This window comes from Heteronotia binoei, chromosome 4 (genome assembly GCF_032191835.1).
Source record: "Heteronotia binoei isolate CCM8104 ecotype False Entrance Well chromosome 4, APGP_CSIRO_Hbin_v1, whole genome shotgun sequence".
NCBI classification, from domain to species: domain Eukaryota; kingdom Metazoa; phylum Chordata; class Lepidosauria; order Squamata; family Gekkonidae; genus Heteronotia; species Heteronotia binoei.
This window is the reverse complement of record NC_083226.1, coordinates 8526825-8542224: the sequence shown is the minus strand read 5'-3', so window position 1 is coordinate 8542224 and position 15400 is coordinate 8526825. Positions and strand designations below refer to the sequence as shown.

Below are 15400 nucleotides of genomic sequence, written 5' to 3'. Positions count from 1 at the left end.
CAAGCCTTGTAAAGCAAGCTGAGATGCAGAAGGAAGCAAGAGAGAGGGAGAAGGAAGCGGACAAGAGCCAGTTGCTCGGGGGCCTGATAGGGCTTCTGGGCTGCATGTTTGACGCGCCTGTTTAGAGTACTGCAGAATGGAACTGCACTGTTTTCACGGTGTGTCTTGTCTTTAATTTGTATCATTCCCACTGTGGTCCCGTATTTTTCCCTCTTACTGAATACCTACAGGACTGCTTCTGTGTTCTTCCTGCGTGACAGGTTCACTCAGATGAGCCAAGCTTCCTGAAGAAGGTGCTCCCTTCCAAATGGGTAAGATCAGCAGCTGCCTGAATATGTTCATCCTCTGTGGAGGCTCCCATATTAGGTTATGGCCTGTCTGAGGAAGTCAAGATGGAGGGTGTTGTGTATGTGGACTAATGATACTATTACCTGCATTCATGCCTGGCTCATTGGAGCCTTTGGGACCGAGCTTGGGGGACTCGGGAACTAGGGGCGGTAGGATCCAATTCCCTGCTGCCCTGCTCCAATCACAGGCCCCTTGCAGGTTTAAATGATCCAATGGTGTCCTAGCGTGAGAACCTTGAACTGTATATAGTTTCCCAGTTGACCCAATGCACCAGTCTCAGAGTTCAGCTGTTACTATGCTGTACTGAATATAGAGAGTTATGTTCACTAAATCACGTCTCCTTCATGCATTGAACCCACTATATTATAGAAGGCCTCCACAATTCTGTCATTCTGCAGAATGTGCCAAACAGGAATGTCCAGAAAAGCATTTTTATAAAGCGATTGGAACTGCAGTATAATGGAACTGTAGTATAATGGAAAGGAGGGTGCTTTTATAACTGGATACAGTTGTAGTCTATTGTGCATATCGCATGGCTGACTTAGGGGAGGGACAGTGGCTCAGTGGTAGAGCATCTGCTTGGGAAGCAGAAGGTCCCAGGTTCAATCCCTGGCATCTCCAAAAAAGGGTCCAGGCAAATAGGTGTGAAAAACCTCAGCTTGAGACCCTGGAGAGCCGCTGCCAGTCTGAGAAGACAATACTGACTTTGATGGACCAAGGGTCTGATGCAGTATAAGGCAGCTTCATATGTTCATCGCCTTGCTTTTATTGCATCATCTAACTCTGCATTGTTATTGTGATTACTTTAGGCAGTTTTTTGTTTGTTTGCATTGTTTTCAAATTCTGTAATCCTCATCCTATTGCATCGCTTATTGGATGTCTTACGCTGTCTGACTGTATTTTTTAAAAAAATATTTTATATTCCTTGAGTCTCAGAGAGAAAGTCAGGCTATAGACACAGTAAAATAGAATCAATAAGCCTTCTTAAGAATGGATTTTTTTTTTAAATGTCGTCTTTACCATTCATGATGGCAAGTAGTAAAAAGAAAAGATAGTCCCCTTTGCAAGCACCGGTCGTTTCCGACTCTGCGGTGACTTCACATCACGACATTTTCACAGCAGACTTTTGATGCGGTTGGTTTGCCACTGCCTTCTCCAGTCATCTACACTTTATTTATTTATTAGTCATTTATTTTATTCTATTTTTAGCCCGCCCTTGTAAGGCTCAGGGCGGGTTTCCCCCCAGCAAGCTGGGTACTCATTTTACCGACCTTGGAAGGATGAAAGGCTGAGTGAATCTTGAGCCGGCTACCCGAACACATCTTCAGCTGGGATCGAACTCAGGTCGTGAGCAGAGAGTTTCGACTGCACTACTGCAGCTTTACCACTCTGCGCCATGGGGCTGCTTTGGCAAAGTGGAAACCCAGAGTAAAAAAAAAATTAAAAACAGGTTACAATTTAAAGACTAACAAGATCTGTGGCAGGGGAGGAACTTCCGTAAGCCACTGCTCGACATTTGTGGCCAGGTTTGAGCTTTCATGAGTCACTCCTCATTTCTTTAGAATTTTGCCAGTCTTTCAGGCGCTCTTGGACTCTTGCTCTATTGTCTACTGCTGCAAACAGGCTAACATGGCTACTCATCTTGACCTAGGTCACAATTTATTTGTAAAATTTAAAATTAGGATGCTTTTGTAAGGAGAATGCTGGGGAGAAATATGTTGATGGGACCCCATAGTTTCAACAAAGCCGATTTAAAAGCAGTTACTTATTTCACACTGTGTAATCCTGTCAAGCGCAGAAGAATAGATGCTTTTGAGATGTGGTGCTGGAGAAGACTCTTGAGAGTCCCTTGGACTCCAAGAAGATCAAACCAGTCAGTCCTAAGGGAAATCAACCCTGACTGTTCACTGGAAAGTCAGATGCTGAAGCTGAAGCTAAAATACTTTGGCCACCCAATGAGAAGGGAGCACTCCCTGGAGAAGATCCTGATGCTGGGAAAGACAGAAGGCAAAAGAAGACGGGGACGGCAAAAGATGAGGTGGCTGGACAGTGTTACTGATGTAACAAACACAAATTTGAGCAGACTTCGAAGGATGGTGGAAGACAGGAGGGCCTGGCATGACTTTGTCCATGGGGTCACAAAGAGTCAGAGTCGACTGTGCGACTGACCAACAAAAAATCCTGTTGATCAGGGTAAATATCCCTGTCTCTGTAGGGAATGGCTGTTATCTATTGGAGAATGGGATTCGATCAGAATGTGGAGGCTGCATGGAAATCATTGTTAATTTGTTTTGAATGAAGCTGATTCACAGTTCCTTTGATCATTTACCATTGGAATGGTCGTAGTTTTGTAATATGTATGTACAAGGCTTGGCCAATTAAAAGACTTCTGAATGGGACAATGGCTAAGCTGACAAAGACATGAGCGGGTTGAAAGCCACTGGCAGGCATTTCAGCGGGGACGCGGATTCCGTCTTTAAGCAGGGAAGCCAAGCCCATTGTTCCTTAACTCTCTCCTCTAACGGAGGCCTCTGCGTGTTGCCATGGCAGATTCTCTTCCAGGGAAGGACCCAGGGAGTCCAGCGCACATGCTCAGAAATATGCAGACGCACAGGTGCCATTAGCTGGTTGCAGCGGCCATTCAAAGAGAGCGTCACAAAGGCAAGCAAGAGATCAGGTACTTCTCTTTTGAAATGTTCTGTTTTGTTGGGGTGGGATTCCTCCCCCTATTTTTTCCCACAAACATTATGTAGAGTGCTGCAGTCCTGTTTACTGACAGTCATGCTTTGGTGCTGAATTATGCTACACAGACTGCTATTGCTTGCTGTGCGGGGAGGGGAATAACTGCAAGGTACCTGTTCTGAAGCAGGTGATTTCCTTTCACCACCTTGCCTTCCTTGGAGCTCTTGTGATGAAAGCTGGAGGTTGAGGCTGCAACAGGAGAAGTGAGGGCTTCCTTGGGAAAACATAGAGGGCAGTTGCTTCGCTGGGTGTCCTGGAATGGGGTCCCTTCATTGGAAAGCACAAAGAGTTCCCTGAAGTACTACGATGCCTCAATCCGAGGGAGACATTCTGCTTTCGCAAACGACTTCGAACCAAAATGTCATGTACCAGACTATTGCTAATGATTTAGAATGAAGTATCCGCAGTTAAAACAGCGTTTGCGGTAAAAAGAGGATGGTGTGAAATGAATAAATGCGAGAACTTGGATTTGAAGATTCTGGGTAGCAAAATGGGTGTCTCTCCTCGTTTTGTCCGCAAATTAGGATCTGCGGAGGCAGCAGTCCTCTGCAGATGAAAGGCTTCGGCACAGCAGCACTGGCTCAGGTAACAAGGACAAGCGGCCTGTGTGCGTAATTGTTTAACCGAGGAGGCTTTAGAATCATAGAGTTGGGATTGCTTTCATTGGCTTTCGAAATGGGGGAAATCCCAGTATAGCCTCCCTGTGCATATTGAAGTGTCCTCCTTATATAATATCTTTATTCCCTGCCTGCGGAAAGATCTGGAGCCCGTTTCAAAACACAAAAGGACAGTGAAAGGGACAGAATATTTCTCTGTAGGCCTGTTGACAGCCCCGATGGAGACAGAGATGAGGACTTGGGTAAAATGGGTCAGCTGGCAGGGAATTTTGGCAGGTTTCGCGTCTCCCGTCACCCATCCCAATAATATGCTCCAAAGTGTTGCTGTCGTCTATCCTGTTCATCTTTGAATACCTGCTTCCCCCCCCCCCCTCAGGGAAGGAGGACAACTCAACCGACAAGATGCTGAAACTCTGGCTTAGCAAAGGGGTCGTTCTTGTGCCTTTAATTCTGGTCGTTGGGCTTCTTTCTACAAAGCCAGCTACAGGTGAAGAAGAACCTGGAACAACGATCCCTGCAGAAAGTACGTATATCTGTTTTACCTGGCGTTTCATACCAAAGCGCAGTTAATTAGGGGAACTGGGGATCGCCCGGAATTAAGCTCGTCCCCAGATGACAGAGATGAATTCCCCTGGAGAAAAGGCAAGCTTTGGAAGGTAGACTCTCTGGCATTGGACCCCACTGAGGCCCCGGTCCTCCCCAAGCTCCACCCCCAAATCTCCAGGAGTTTCCCAGCCTGTATCTGGCAACCTTTCTCCTCCATCTCATGTCGGTCGCCGGGGGGACCTGGCAATCCTGCATTTCACACATTACTCAGAGAGAAACCCTACTTGTGTGTGCGTGCGCATAAATCGCTATCAAATCACAGTTGGCTCATGACAACACCATAGCTCTTTCAAGGTAGGGTCGCCAACCTCCAGGGGGAAATTTTAAAAACCACTAAGACACCATACATTTTAAACAACCATACAGTGTAATGTAGAGGTCAGTGGCGTTCTGACCAAGCTTGCAAATGGAACTTCAAATAGACGAGCATATAGCAAAAAGACATTCATAGAAGGCAGTTCAAAAGCAGTCTTTCCAATCACAAAGGGGTAACAATATTCCAGTATTTAGTTCATAGAACTAACGGAAGCCCTTCCAAAGACGTCTGTTCTAGATATCAAGACGTTTCATCTGTCTTTCTTCAGCTTGGAGGTTTATTTATCACTGGATCCCAATCTTTACAATACATTCACAGAAGACCAACGAGGTTCAGAACGTGTCTGTTAGATTCTCAGGTTCTAATCTAACAGACGTTAAAACCTCCCCAGACATTAAAACCTTCAGATGCTGTCCTGCACACGGTGTCTGGCTTGGATTACTGTGAAGTTGGCATCCGGTAAAAACAGGTCATTCCGGATAGTGGCCCCCTGCTTATGGGACGCTGCCTTTTCCTCTGGCGTAGGTAGTTTCTAAGATCTACGATTTGGCTTTCAGATTCTTGAAGCTGATTTTGATGGAGCATTAATACAGTTGCCACATAGGCCCGGAAGACAAAACAGTGGGACAAAAAAAAACGTTGGGCAGATAACGAACAATGTAATGCAGGGTGACCCTCGGAGTTTAAGCAGCAGATTCAGCCATGTAAACATTGTATGCATTTTAAGACTTATCATTAAGTACAGGCTGTCTTCAGATTCACTATGGATTTCCCAGTGTACATCATTTCCCCCCTGATGTAGTGAAGGGTTTCTGCAGAAACTATCCCGTCATTCTTGCCATGTTTTGCAAGTATCATCCTTTCAGTCATGAAAAGGTTGAGTTGAAGTTTCTGTAAGCTAATAATAGCAAGTTGCCTCCTGGGTCTGAGACTCAAGAGGTTTTAGTGCCTCTGAAGGTGGAAGTTCCCTCCAGTCACCATGGCCAGTAGCTACTGATACTCTCCTACATGAACCTGTCAAACACCCTTTAGAGCCACCTATTCCTGTGGCCATCACAATGTACTCCGGCGGCAAATCCCACATATCACTCAGTCACTGTGTCAACAAGAATTTCCTTTTGTCCGTCCTGAATCTACTGCCCGTCAGCTTCATCAGATGCCCACAAGTTCTTGTAGTTTGGAAGAGGAAAAAAAGTTCTCTTTGTCAACTCCACTCTGTGCGTAGTTGTATAAACCTCTGTTGTGTCCCCTGTAGGAGAGCCAGTTTGGTGTAGTGGTTAAGTGTGCTGACTCTTTTCTGGGAGAACCAGGTTTGATTCCCCACTTCTCCACTTGCAGCTGCTGGAATGGCCTTGGGTCAGCCATAGCTCTCTTATCTGGGAGAACCAGGTTTGATTTCCCCCCTCCTCCACTTGCAGCTGCTGAAATGGCCTTGGGTCAGCCATAGTTCTGGCAGAGTTGTCTTTGAAAGGACAGCTGCTGTGAGAGCCCTCTCAGCCCCACCCACCTCACAAGGTGTCTGTTGTGGGGGAGGAAGGGAAAGGTGATTGTAGGCCATTCTGAGACTCTGTCCTTGAAAGGGCAGCTGCTGTGAGAGCCATCTCCAGCCCCACCCACCTCACAGGGTGTCTGTTGTGGGGGGGGGGAGGTAAAGGAGATTGTGAGCCACTCTGAGACTCTTCGGAGTGAAGGGCGGGATATAAATCCAATATCTTCATCTACCTCACAGGGTGTCTGTTGTGGGGGAGGAAGGTAAAGGAGATTGTAGGCTGCTCTGAGCCTCTGTCCTTGAAAGGGCAGCTGCTGTGAGAGCCCTCTCCAGCCCCACCCACCTCACAGGGTGTCTGTTGTGAGGGAAGAAGGGAAAGGAGATTGTAGGCCGCTCTGAGACTCTGTCCTTGAAAGGGCAGTTGCTGTGAGAGCCCTCTCAGCCCCACCCACCTCACAGGTGTCTGTTGTGGGGCAGGGGAAGGTAAAGGAGATTGTGAGCCGCTCTGAGACTCTGTCCTTGAAAGGGAGCTGCTGTGAGAGCCCTCTCAGCCCCACCCACCTCACAGGTGTCTGTTGTGTGGGGGGGGAAGGTAAAGGAGATTGTGAGCCGCTGTGAGACTCTTCGGAGTGGAGGGTGGGATATAAATCCAATATCTTCATCTACCTCACAGGGTGTCTGTTGTGGGGGAGGAAGGGAAAGGAGATTGTAGGCCGCTCTGAGACTCTGTCCTTGAAAGGGCAGCTGCAGTGAGAGCCCTCTCCAGCCCCACCCACCTCACAGGGTGTCTGCTGTGGGGGAGGAAGGGAAAGGAGATTGTAGGCCGCTCTGAGACTCTGTCCTTGAAAGGGCAGCTGCTGTGAGAGCCCTCTCAGCCCCACCCACCTCACAGGTGTCTGTTGTGGGGGGGGAAGGGAAAGGAGATTGTGAGCCGCTGTGGGACTCTTCGGAGTGGAGGGTGGGATATAAATCCAATATCTTCTTCTCTTAGTTGTCTCTTTTCGAACCTGAAACTGTTTTCTTATGGCCGGCTTTAATTAGAACGATCAAGTTTCAGATTGACTCAGAGAGTCGACATATGTGGTGTTTCAGAGTTTTAGCCTCAACAACATTTGGCAACTGTATAGGAAGGAAGTTGAATGGCCTAGAATAGAGGTGCAGTTGCAGGCCACTGCTGCTGTTGCTGTTAGATTTGACAGCAGCTTCAACACGGTTGACTATGATCTTTTGACCCACCACTTTGCTGACGTTGGGATGGGGGGGGGTACTTTACCGTGGCTTCCTCCCTCCCTCCGTGGTTGGGAACAGAGGGCGGCACTCAGAGAGGATGTTACTCCCCTGAATGTGGGGTTCCACAGGAGGCAATCCTCTCTCAATATTATTTAACATCCACCTGTGCCCCCTCACCGATTAGTCCAGGGGTTTGGGCTGGGTTACCGCCAATATGCAGGTGACATCCAGCTTTATCTGTTGACGGACAGCCAAGCGGATTGCACCCCAAACGTTTTGGACAGGACACTTGAAGCTGTGGCTGGATGGTTACGGAAGAGCTGGCTGAAGCTAAATCCAGTGAAGATGGAGGCCCTGTGCCTGAGCCATGGGGGACTGTGGTTGGGGATCAGGCTCCCACTTTTCAGTGGGGCACCGTTGGTGCCGGCAGTGCTGATGGTAAAGAGTCTTAGGGTGATGCTGGACCAGCTCTCCACGTATGCGCCCTGGAGAGCTTTATGCTCTTCTGACAACACCTCCTGGTGATCCTTGGCCCGAGTGATGTCTGCTTAGCCTCACCCAGGGCAAAGGCGTTTTTGCCCCAACCTGGTGGAGCACGCTCCCAGCTGAGATCAGGGGCCTGCGGGACTTTTTACAGTTCCACAGGGCCTGAAAGCGGAGCTGTTTTGCCAAGCCTTTGGGTGAGGTGGAAGACATCCAGTATCGTGGCCTTTCCTGTTCTTGGCCCCTTCCCCGGTGCCCTGCTGCTCTCGATATTATTTTGGGCACTGATGTTTCTGGGATTACCCATCTGTAGGGTTGCCAATCCCCAGGTGGGGGCAGGGGATCCCCCGGTTTGGAGGCCCTCCCCCCGCTTCAGGGTCGTCAGAAAGCGGGGGGAGGGGAGGGAAATGTCTGCTGGGAACCCCAGTATTCCTGTCAGAACTTGGATGAACTTCAGACGAGTCCGATACTTGTTACAAGTTAGGATCTTTATTGAAGAACTACAGTACTAGAGCAACGAAATAACAGCAATGCCAATTCCTGGCAGTTGGTTACATTTTATGCCAGCAGCAAAGCACAATAAAACAATCATTCACACGGTCTCAGACAAGAGTCTCTTCTTCCCAGCCTTCGTTATCAGAAGGGAGGATGCTCCCCTGTTGTGAAGGCCAAACGGCCTGTCTTCAAAGGGCACCTGGGGATGTTAAGCAGAGACTATCTGCCGCCTGCCCTACTGCCCTAAATATTTGGCATAGCACAGGGGCCAGGGTTAATGGCTGTGGTCAAGCACTCTATGTTAGTACTAAGTTACAGCATGGAGTCAGTTTGGTCAAGCCAAGGAAAGCAAAAGTTACAAGTTCTGACAATTCCCTATGGAGATTTATTCCCATAGAAAATCGTGGAGAATTGATCCGTGAGTATCTGGGGCTCTGGGGGGTCTGTTTTTTGGGGTAGAGGCACCAAATTTTCAGTATAGCATCTAGTGCCTCTCCCCAAAATACCCTCCAAGTTTCAAAAAGATTGGACCAGGGGGTCCAATTCTATGAGCCCCAAAAGAAGGTGCCCCTATCCTTCATGATTTCCTATGGAAGGAAGGCATTGAAAAGGTGTGCTGTCCCTTTAAATGTGATGGCCAGAACTCCCTTTGGAGTTCAATGATGCTTCTCACAGCCCTGATCTTGGCTCCACTCCTAATGCCTCCTGGCTCCACCCCCAAAGTCCCCAGATATTTCTTGAATTGGACTTGGCAACCCTATTCCCATATGAAATAATGGAGAATTGATCTGCAGGTATCTGGAGCTCTGGGGGGATGTTATGTGAGGTAGAGGCACCAGATTTTCGATATAGCATCCACTGCCTCTCCTCAAAATGCCCCCCAAGTTTCAAAAAGATTGGACTAGGGGGTCCAATTCTATGAGCTCCAAAAGAAGGTGCCCCTATCCTTCATTGTTTCCTATGGAAGGAAAACATTTAAAGGGTGTGCGGGCCCTTTAAATATGATGGCCAGAACTCCCTTCGGAGTTCAATGATGCTTGTCACAGCCCTGCTCCTGGCTCCACCCCCAATGTCTCCTGGCTCCACCCCCAAAGTACCCAGATATTTTTTGAATTGGACTTGGCAACCCTGCCCATCTGAAAGGAGGCATGGGTTTTCTGTTCATATTTATTGCTTCCATCCATTATTTTATTGCTTTTAGTGTTGTATGGATTTATGCTTTAGGGAGTTTATGTTGTAAGCCACCCTGAGCCCACCCATGGGTTGTGCCGAACCCGGAAGTCGCAGCTAGTGCAGAATGCGGCCGCCCGGCTGTTATTGGGGCTTCCCAGGTGGGAGCACATACAGCCGGGACTCTGGGAACTGCACTGGCTGCCAATAGTATACCGAGTTTGTTACAAGGTGCTGGTTATTACCTTTAAAGCCCTATATGGCCTACGACCTGCCTACCTTAGGGACCGTCTCTCCCCACATGTTCCCCAGAGAGTACTTAGATCGGGATCTCAAAACCTGTTAGTAATCCCCGAGCCAAATGAGGCCCGATTGAAATCAACTAAAGACAGGGCCTTCTCAATCATAGCCCCCTGCTGGTGGAACCAATTACCAGATGAAGTGAGGGCCTTGCGGAACCTTGCGCAGTTCCACAAGGCCTGCAAGACTGCCCTCTTCCGACTGGCATACAATTGACTGCCACCGGTATTTAAGAGCCATGGAAGAAGGCCGCCGCCATCAGAATAGCACCAATTTAATAACCTGTTTTCTGTTTAAACTGTTTTAATGATTGTTGTTTATTATTGAATGTGTATTTTAATACTATTAATCTATTGTTCTTGGGATTTTGTACTGTAAACCACCCTGAGCCTGCTTCGGCGGGGAGGGCAGGATATAAATCGAATAAAAGAAATAAAGAAATAGGATGGGATATAGAATAACAGCAGCGGCAGCAGCAATTGCTGACTGTGAAAGACCAAGAAGATCTCCAAAGAGCAGCTTGCTGGGCAATCTGGAAGCACCAAAATTGTGATCCTTTCACAGGCATTGAGCACTTGAAGAATTTCTGCTGTGGCCACTAGGCTCATAAAACGAAATCTGAAACGGCAGGGTTGTCAACGTTGCTTTGAGAAATACTTGGAGATGGAGGGGGAGGGGGAGGTGGCGTCTGAGCAGGGCCGGGTTTGGGGAGGGTCGGGACTGCAGTTGGGCGTAAGACCTCAGATTCCGCCTTCCAAAGCAGCCATTACTCCAGGGGACCTGATCTCTGTTGCTTGCAAAGTTCTAATCCCAGAAGATCACCAGGCCCCACTGTAGCCCTATCTCTCACCCCCTGATCAGCTTGCCAGCGGGGAGGGGGAATTACCCCCAAAATGAAGGAGGGCGTGCCTACATGACTTCAGCATGACCTGGAAGTGACACACGTTTCTTCAGCATGACCTGGAAGTGACATACGTTTCTTCAGCAATGACCTCACCTGACTTCCAGTGTGACCCAGAAGTAATGTAAGCATGTCTGGGATATCAGGATGATGTTCTGGTTTTGGGGCAAAAACTCTATGGTAGATAGGGTTGGCAGGACCTAGCGGGGGGTTCCCCCGCTTTTGGGGACTTCAATCTGTCACTGGCCAGCTGGCCAGGAGAAACCCCACCCCAACAGGCATGTGATGACATCACTTCTGGTGACATCATCACGCCATGGACATCACATGAGGGCAAAAAAAAAATAAGAGTTTCACCCAAAGCACCCCCATATGATGTCCCCAGCATGATGATATCACTTCTGGGTGACGTCATTGTGTCAAGGATATCCCCACCCACCCCCGGAACACCTCCCAAATCTCCCCACCAGATAGGTGAGGGGACCTGTGGCAACCCTAAAGGTAGAAGCGAATTCTACCATAGAGTTTTTGCCCCAACGCCAGAGCATCGCCCCGACATCCTCAACGCACCTATTACCTTTTGGGTCATTGAAGTCATATGAACATATGAAGCTGCCTTATACTGAATCAGACCTTTGGTCCATCAAAGTCAGTATTGTCTTCTCAGACTGGCAGTGGCTCTCCAGGGTCTCAAGCTGAGGCTTCTCACACCTATTTGCCTGGACCCTTTTTTGGAGATGCCGGGGATTGAACCTGGAACCTTCTGCTTCCCAAGCAGATGCTCTACCACTGAGCCACCGTCCCTCACCATCATGTGGGTACATTGCAGAGATGTGTGAAGAAACTCCCAGACGCCAGCAAACTCACCCCCCCCACACACACACACACATCCTGCCAGCTGCCCAGGGAGACCTGGGAACCCTACCCCACTGGGAGGCTGGCAACCTTGGGAAATGGCCATGGTTCTGAAGTCACTCGGTTCATGGTGTGATCCCAGTTGGGCGGACAGATTATCCTGCTTGTGGATATTTTGGGTGCATTCCCTGGTCATCATTTCATCCACTGAAGACCTTTCAATTACTTTCCGTTAAGATTTGACGTTAGCTGACCAACGTCTCTCCTAGGTCGTCCGTGTGTTGACTGCCATGCGTTTGAATTCATGCAGAGAGCCCTGCAAGATTTAAAGAAGACAGCTTATAATTTAGATACACGGGTAAGGCTTTAAAAATATTAATATAAAAGAAAATTGGATGAAATTGCCTCTCTCCTAGAACAAGCAAACAAGGAGGAGCAGCTCCCTTCTCCATCTCCCTTCTTAGTCCACGATTTGCAATCTTGTCTGCTTGTACTTCTAGGTGTGTATTTCTCCTGTGTGCAAGTTTATGTGCCCTCTGCCATTGGGCTCTTTCACACACACGTTCAGTCTGCTTTCTGCACGCTTTGCGAGTGAATTTTACTGTGGGCGTTTTCGCACTTACCTTAATCGGCAGCGACGCCCCTCTTCACCGCGCAGGGTCTGCACGGTTTTCGCACTAATTGCTGCGGAGCACCCGGAAGAGCCGCAAAGTCCCGCGGCTTTTGCGTCACAAATGTAAACCGGGTTTTGGCGGTTTACATTTGCGACGCAAAAGCCGCAGGACTTTGCGGCTCCTCCGGGTGCTCCGCAGCAATTAGTGCGAAAACCGTGCAGACCCTGCGCGGTGAAGAGGGGCGTCGCTGCCGATTAAGGTAAGTGCGAAAACGCCCTGTGTGAAATGGCAAAACCCTTTTGCAAATGGACACTGGATTTGAAGTTGCATTATTTAGCATGTGTGAAAGCGCCCATCATGTGTTCGCAGTTTTCCCTCTTCCTTATACAGCTCCAGCTCCAGAACAACACAATATTTTAAAATCTGGTTTGAATTTAAAATGAGAGCAAAAACTGAGCTAGCAAAGAGGCCTCAGAAGGCCAAATTCCAGCCGCAGCCTCCCTTTCACCATGAAGGAAGCTGAAGAAATGTGTTCTGAAACATGGACAGGTTGCAAGTAGAAATATGTCAAACAAATATAAGATGCTTTTAAAACGAGCTTCAAGCAAATTATACAGTCTTCGAGGGATCCTGGGAATAATTCTATTGTGAGGAAGCTAAGGATTTTTGGTTAGGCATCCTTATGCTCTTCACAGAACTAGAATCCCTACTTATCTGTGTGCTGGATATGTAAGAGTTAAACTTCATTCACCAGAAGCGCCCACCTCTGAATCTGGGGACCATAGGAACTAAGGAAGGATAGGGGCACCTTCTTTTGGGGCTCATAGAATTGGACCCTCTGGTCCAATCTTTTTGAAACTTGGGGGGTATTTTAGGGAGAGGCACTAGATGCTATACTGAAAATTTGGTGCCTCTACCCCAAAAAACAGCCCCCCCAAATTGATCCTAGATACCCGTGGATCAATTCTCCATGATTTTCTATGGGAATAAATCTCCATAGGGAATAATAGAGTTTCCAGCAGACATTTCCCTCCCCTCCCCCCGCTTTCTGAGGATCCTGAAGCGAGGGGAGGGCCTCCAAACCGGGGGATCCCCTGCCCCCACCTGGGGATTGGCAACCCTACTTCCCTGCCAGCCAGCTAGCTGTGACTGATTGAAGCCCCTGAAATGGAGAGAAGCCATGTTGGATCAGGCCAGTGGCCCATCCAGTCCAACACTCTGTGTCACAGAAGAACATAAGAGAAGCCATGTTGGATCAGGCCAATGGCCCATCCAGTCCAACACTCTGTGTCACAGAGGAACATAAGAGAAGCCATGTTGGATCAGGCCAATGGTCCATCCAGTCCAACACTCTGTGTCACATAAGAACATAAGAGAAGCCATGTTGGATCAGGCCAGTGGTCCATCCAGTCCAACACTCTGTGTCACAGAAGAACATAAGAGAAGCCATGTTGGATCAGGTCAATGGCCCATCCAGTCCAACACTCTGTGTCACAGAAGAACATAAGAGAAGCCATGTTGGATCAGGCCAATGGCCCATCCAGTCCAACACTCTGTGTCACAGAAGAACATAAGAGAAGCCATGTTGGATCAGGCCAGTGGCCCATCCAGTCCAACACTCTGTGTCACAGCAGAACATAAGAGAAGCCATGTTGGATCAGGCCAATGGCCCATCCAGTCCAACACTCTGTGTCACATAAGAACATAAGAGAAGCCATGTTGGATCAGGCCAATGGCCCATCCAGTCCAACACTCTGTGTCACATAAGAACATAAGAGAAGCCCTGTTGGATCAGGCCAATGGCCCATCCATTCCAACACTCTGTGTCACAGAAGAACATAAGAGAAGCCATGTTGGATCAGGCCAATTGCCCCTCCAGTCCAACACTCTGTGTCACATAAGAACAGAAGAGAAGCCCTGTTGGATCAGGCCAATGGCCCCTCCAGTCCAACACTCTGTGTCACATAAGAACATAAGAGAAGCCCTGTTGGATCAGGCCAATGGCCCATCCATTCCAACACTCTGTGTCACAGAAGAACATAAGAGAAGCCATGTTGGATCAGGCCAATTGCCCCTCCAGTCCAACACTCTGTGTCACATAAGAACAGAAGAGAAGCCCTGTTGGATCAGGCCAATGGCCCATCCAGTCCAACACTCTGTGTCACAATTCTATGGGGTCACAATAAGTCAGTTGCAGCTTGATGTCATTTTTCCACCAAGAAGGATTTGCTTACTGCAGCTCACAAAAACAACACTATATTTGAAGGCGCGTTGGTGCTCAGATGCATAAGCAAAATCTCTTCTCAAACCTCACAATGCAGGCTGGCATAGGGTTGCCAGCCCCCGCCCTCGGCCACCAGTGGGGGATGGGGGGAGGGTTGCCATACTGTGGTAGGGAAAGTCCTGCAGATTTGGGGGTGGAGCCTGGGGAGGGCGGAGACCTCAGTGGGTTGCAATGCCAGAGAGTCCAACCTCCAAAGCATCCCTTTTTTCCAGGGGAACAGATCTCTGTAGTGTAGAGATGAGCTGTAATTCCAGGGGATTCCCAGGTCCCACCTGGAAGCTGGCATCCATCACTTTTGACAAAGGGGGGGGGAGGGTTGCGAGCTAATTAGAGGAGGCTTTCCCCCTAACACAGCCTTTCCCCTTCCTTCTTCATGCAGACAGAAACCTTGCTGTTCAAAGTGGAGAAGCGAACCCTGTGTGACTGCTTAACTGCAAACGCCTTAAACTGAGCGCCGGATGGCCGCCTAGGAGCTGCCCATTCTTCAGTTTCAAAACACAGGCAGAGCTAGAAGCCTGTCAGCTGCAGGACACTCATAAGACTAGGTAGAGGGATTTGGGCATGAGATGGCCGTGTTTCCACTTCCTGACGGTTTGTACGTGTCTCTGTTTTGTTCCATATTACTATTAGCATGAGTGGCAAGATATTTTCAAAGGGAAGGCGAGAGCCGGAAGGGACACAGTTATGAATTGTTGTAAAATAAATCCAGATGATATTTTGAGATGCTCTCCTTTTTTAACTTTACGTTTTTCTCGCGGGGTGAGGGTGGGGGCAATATCTATGCTCAAAATACCTCCCTAAGCATTCACACTTCATTTCTTCATTATATAGTGACATAGCAGCTAGATTTGAGTCCAGTAGCTCCTTGGCGACCAACGAGATTTCCCCTTTGCTAGATAGCTGATGAAATGAGCTTTTTTGGTGTTAAATTAAATCATTTGCCTTGGAAG

The 15400-nt window shown here is 48.4% G+C and overlaps 1 protein-coding gene across 1 annotated transcript; it reads left to right on the top strand.

The window, feature by feature from the left end:
* Positions 1-2837: 2837 nt before the first annotated feature.
* NICOL1 (NELL2 interacting cell ontogeny regulator 1) lies at positions 2838-15171 on the top strand. Its single transcript, XM_060236751.1, has 4 exons — positions 2838-3025; positions 4089-4230; positions 11822-11910; positions 14830-15171. The coding sequence occupies exons 2-4, from the start codon at positions 4110-4112 to the stop codon at positions 14899-14901; spliced, it is 282 nt and encodes a 93-aa protein (XP_060092734.1). The 5' UTR covers positions 2838-3025; positions 4089-4109; the 3' UTR covers positions 14902-15171.
* The last annotated feature ends 229 nt before the right edge of the window (positions 15172-15400 follow it).

Bases quoted from the DNA above. Each gene is read 5' to 3' on its own strand.
- NICOL1 (XM_060236751.1), top strand. From the start codon at position 4,110: ATGCTGAAACTCTGGCTTAGCAAAGGGGTCGTTCTTGTGCCTTTAATT. The intron at 4,231-11,821 runs GTACGTATATCT...CGTCTCTCCTAG, and splicing joins AACAACGATCCCTGCAGAAA to GTCGTCCGTGTGTTGACTGC. The intron at 11,911-14,829 runs GTAAGGCTTTAA...TTCTTCATGCAG, and splicing joins CTTATAATTTAGATACACGG to ACAGAAACCTTGCTGTTCAA.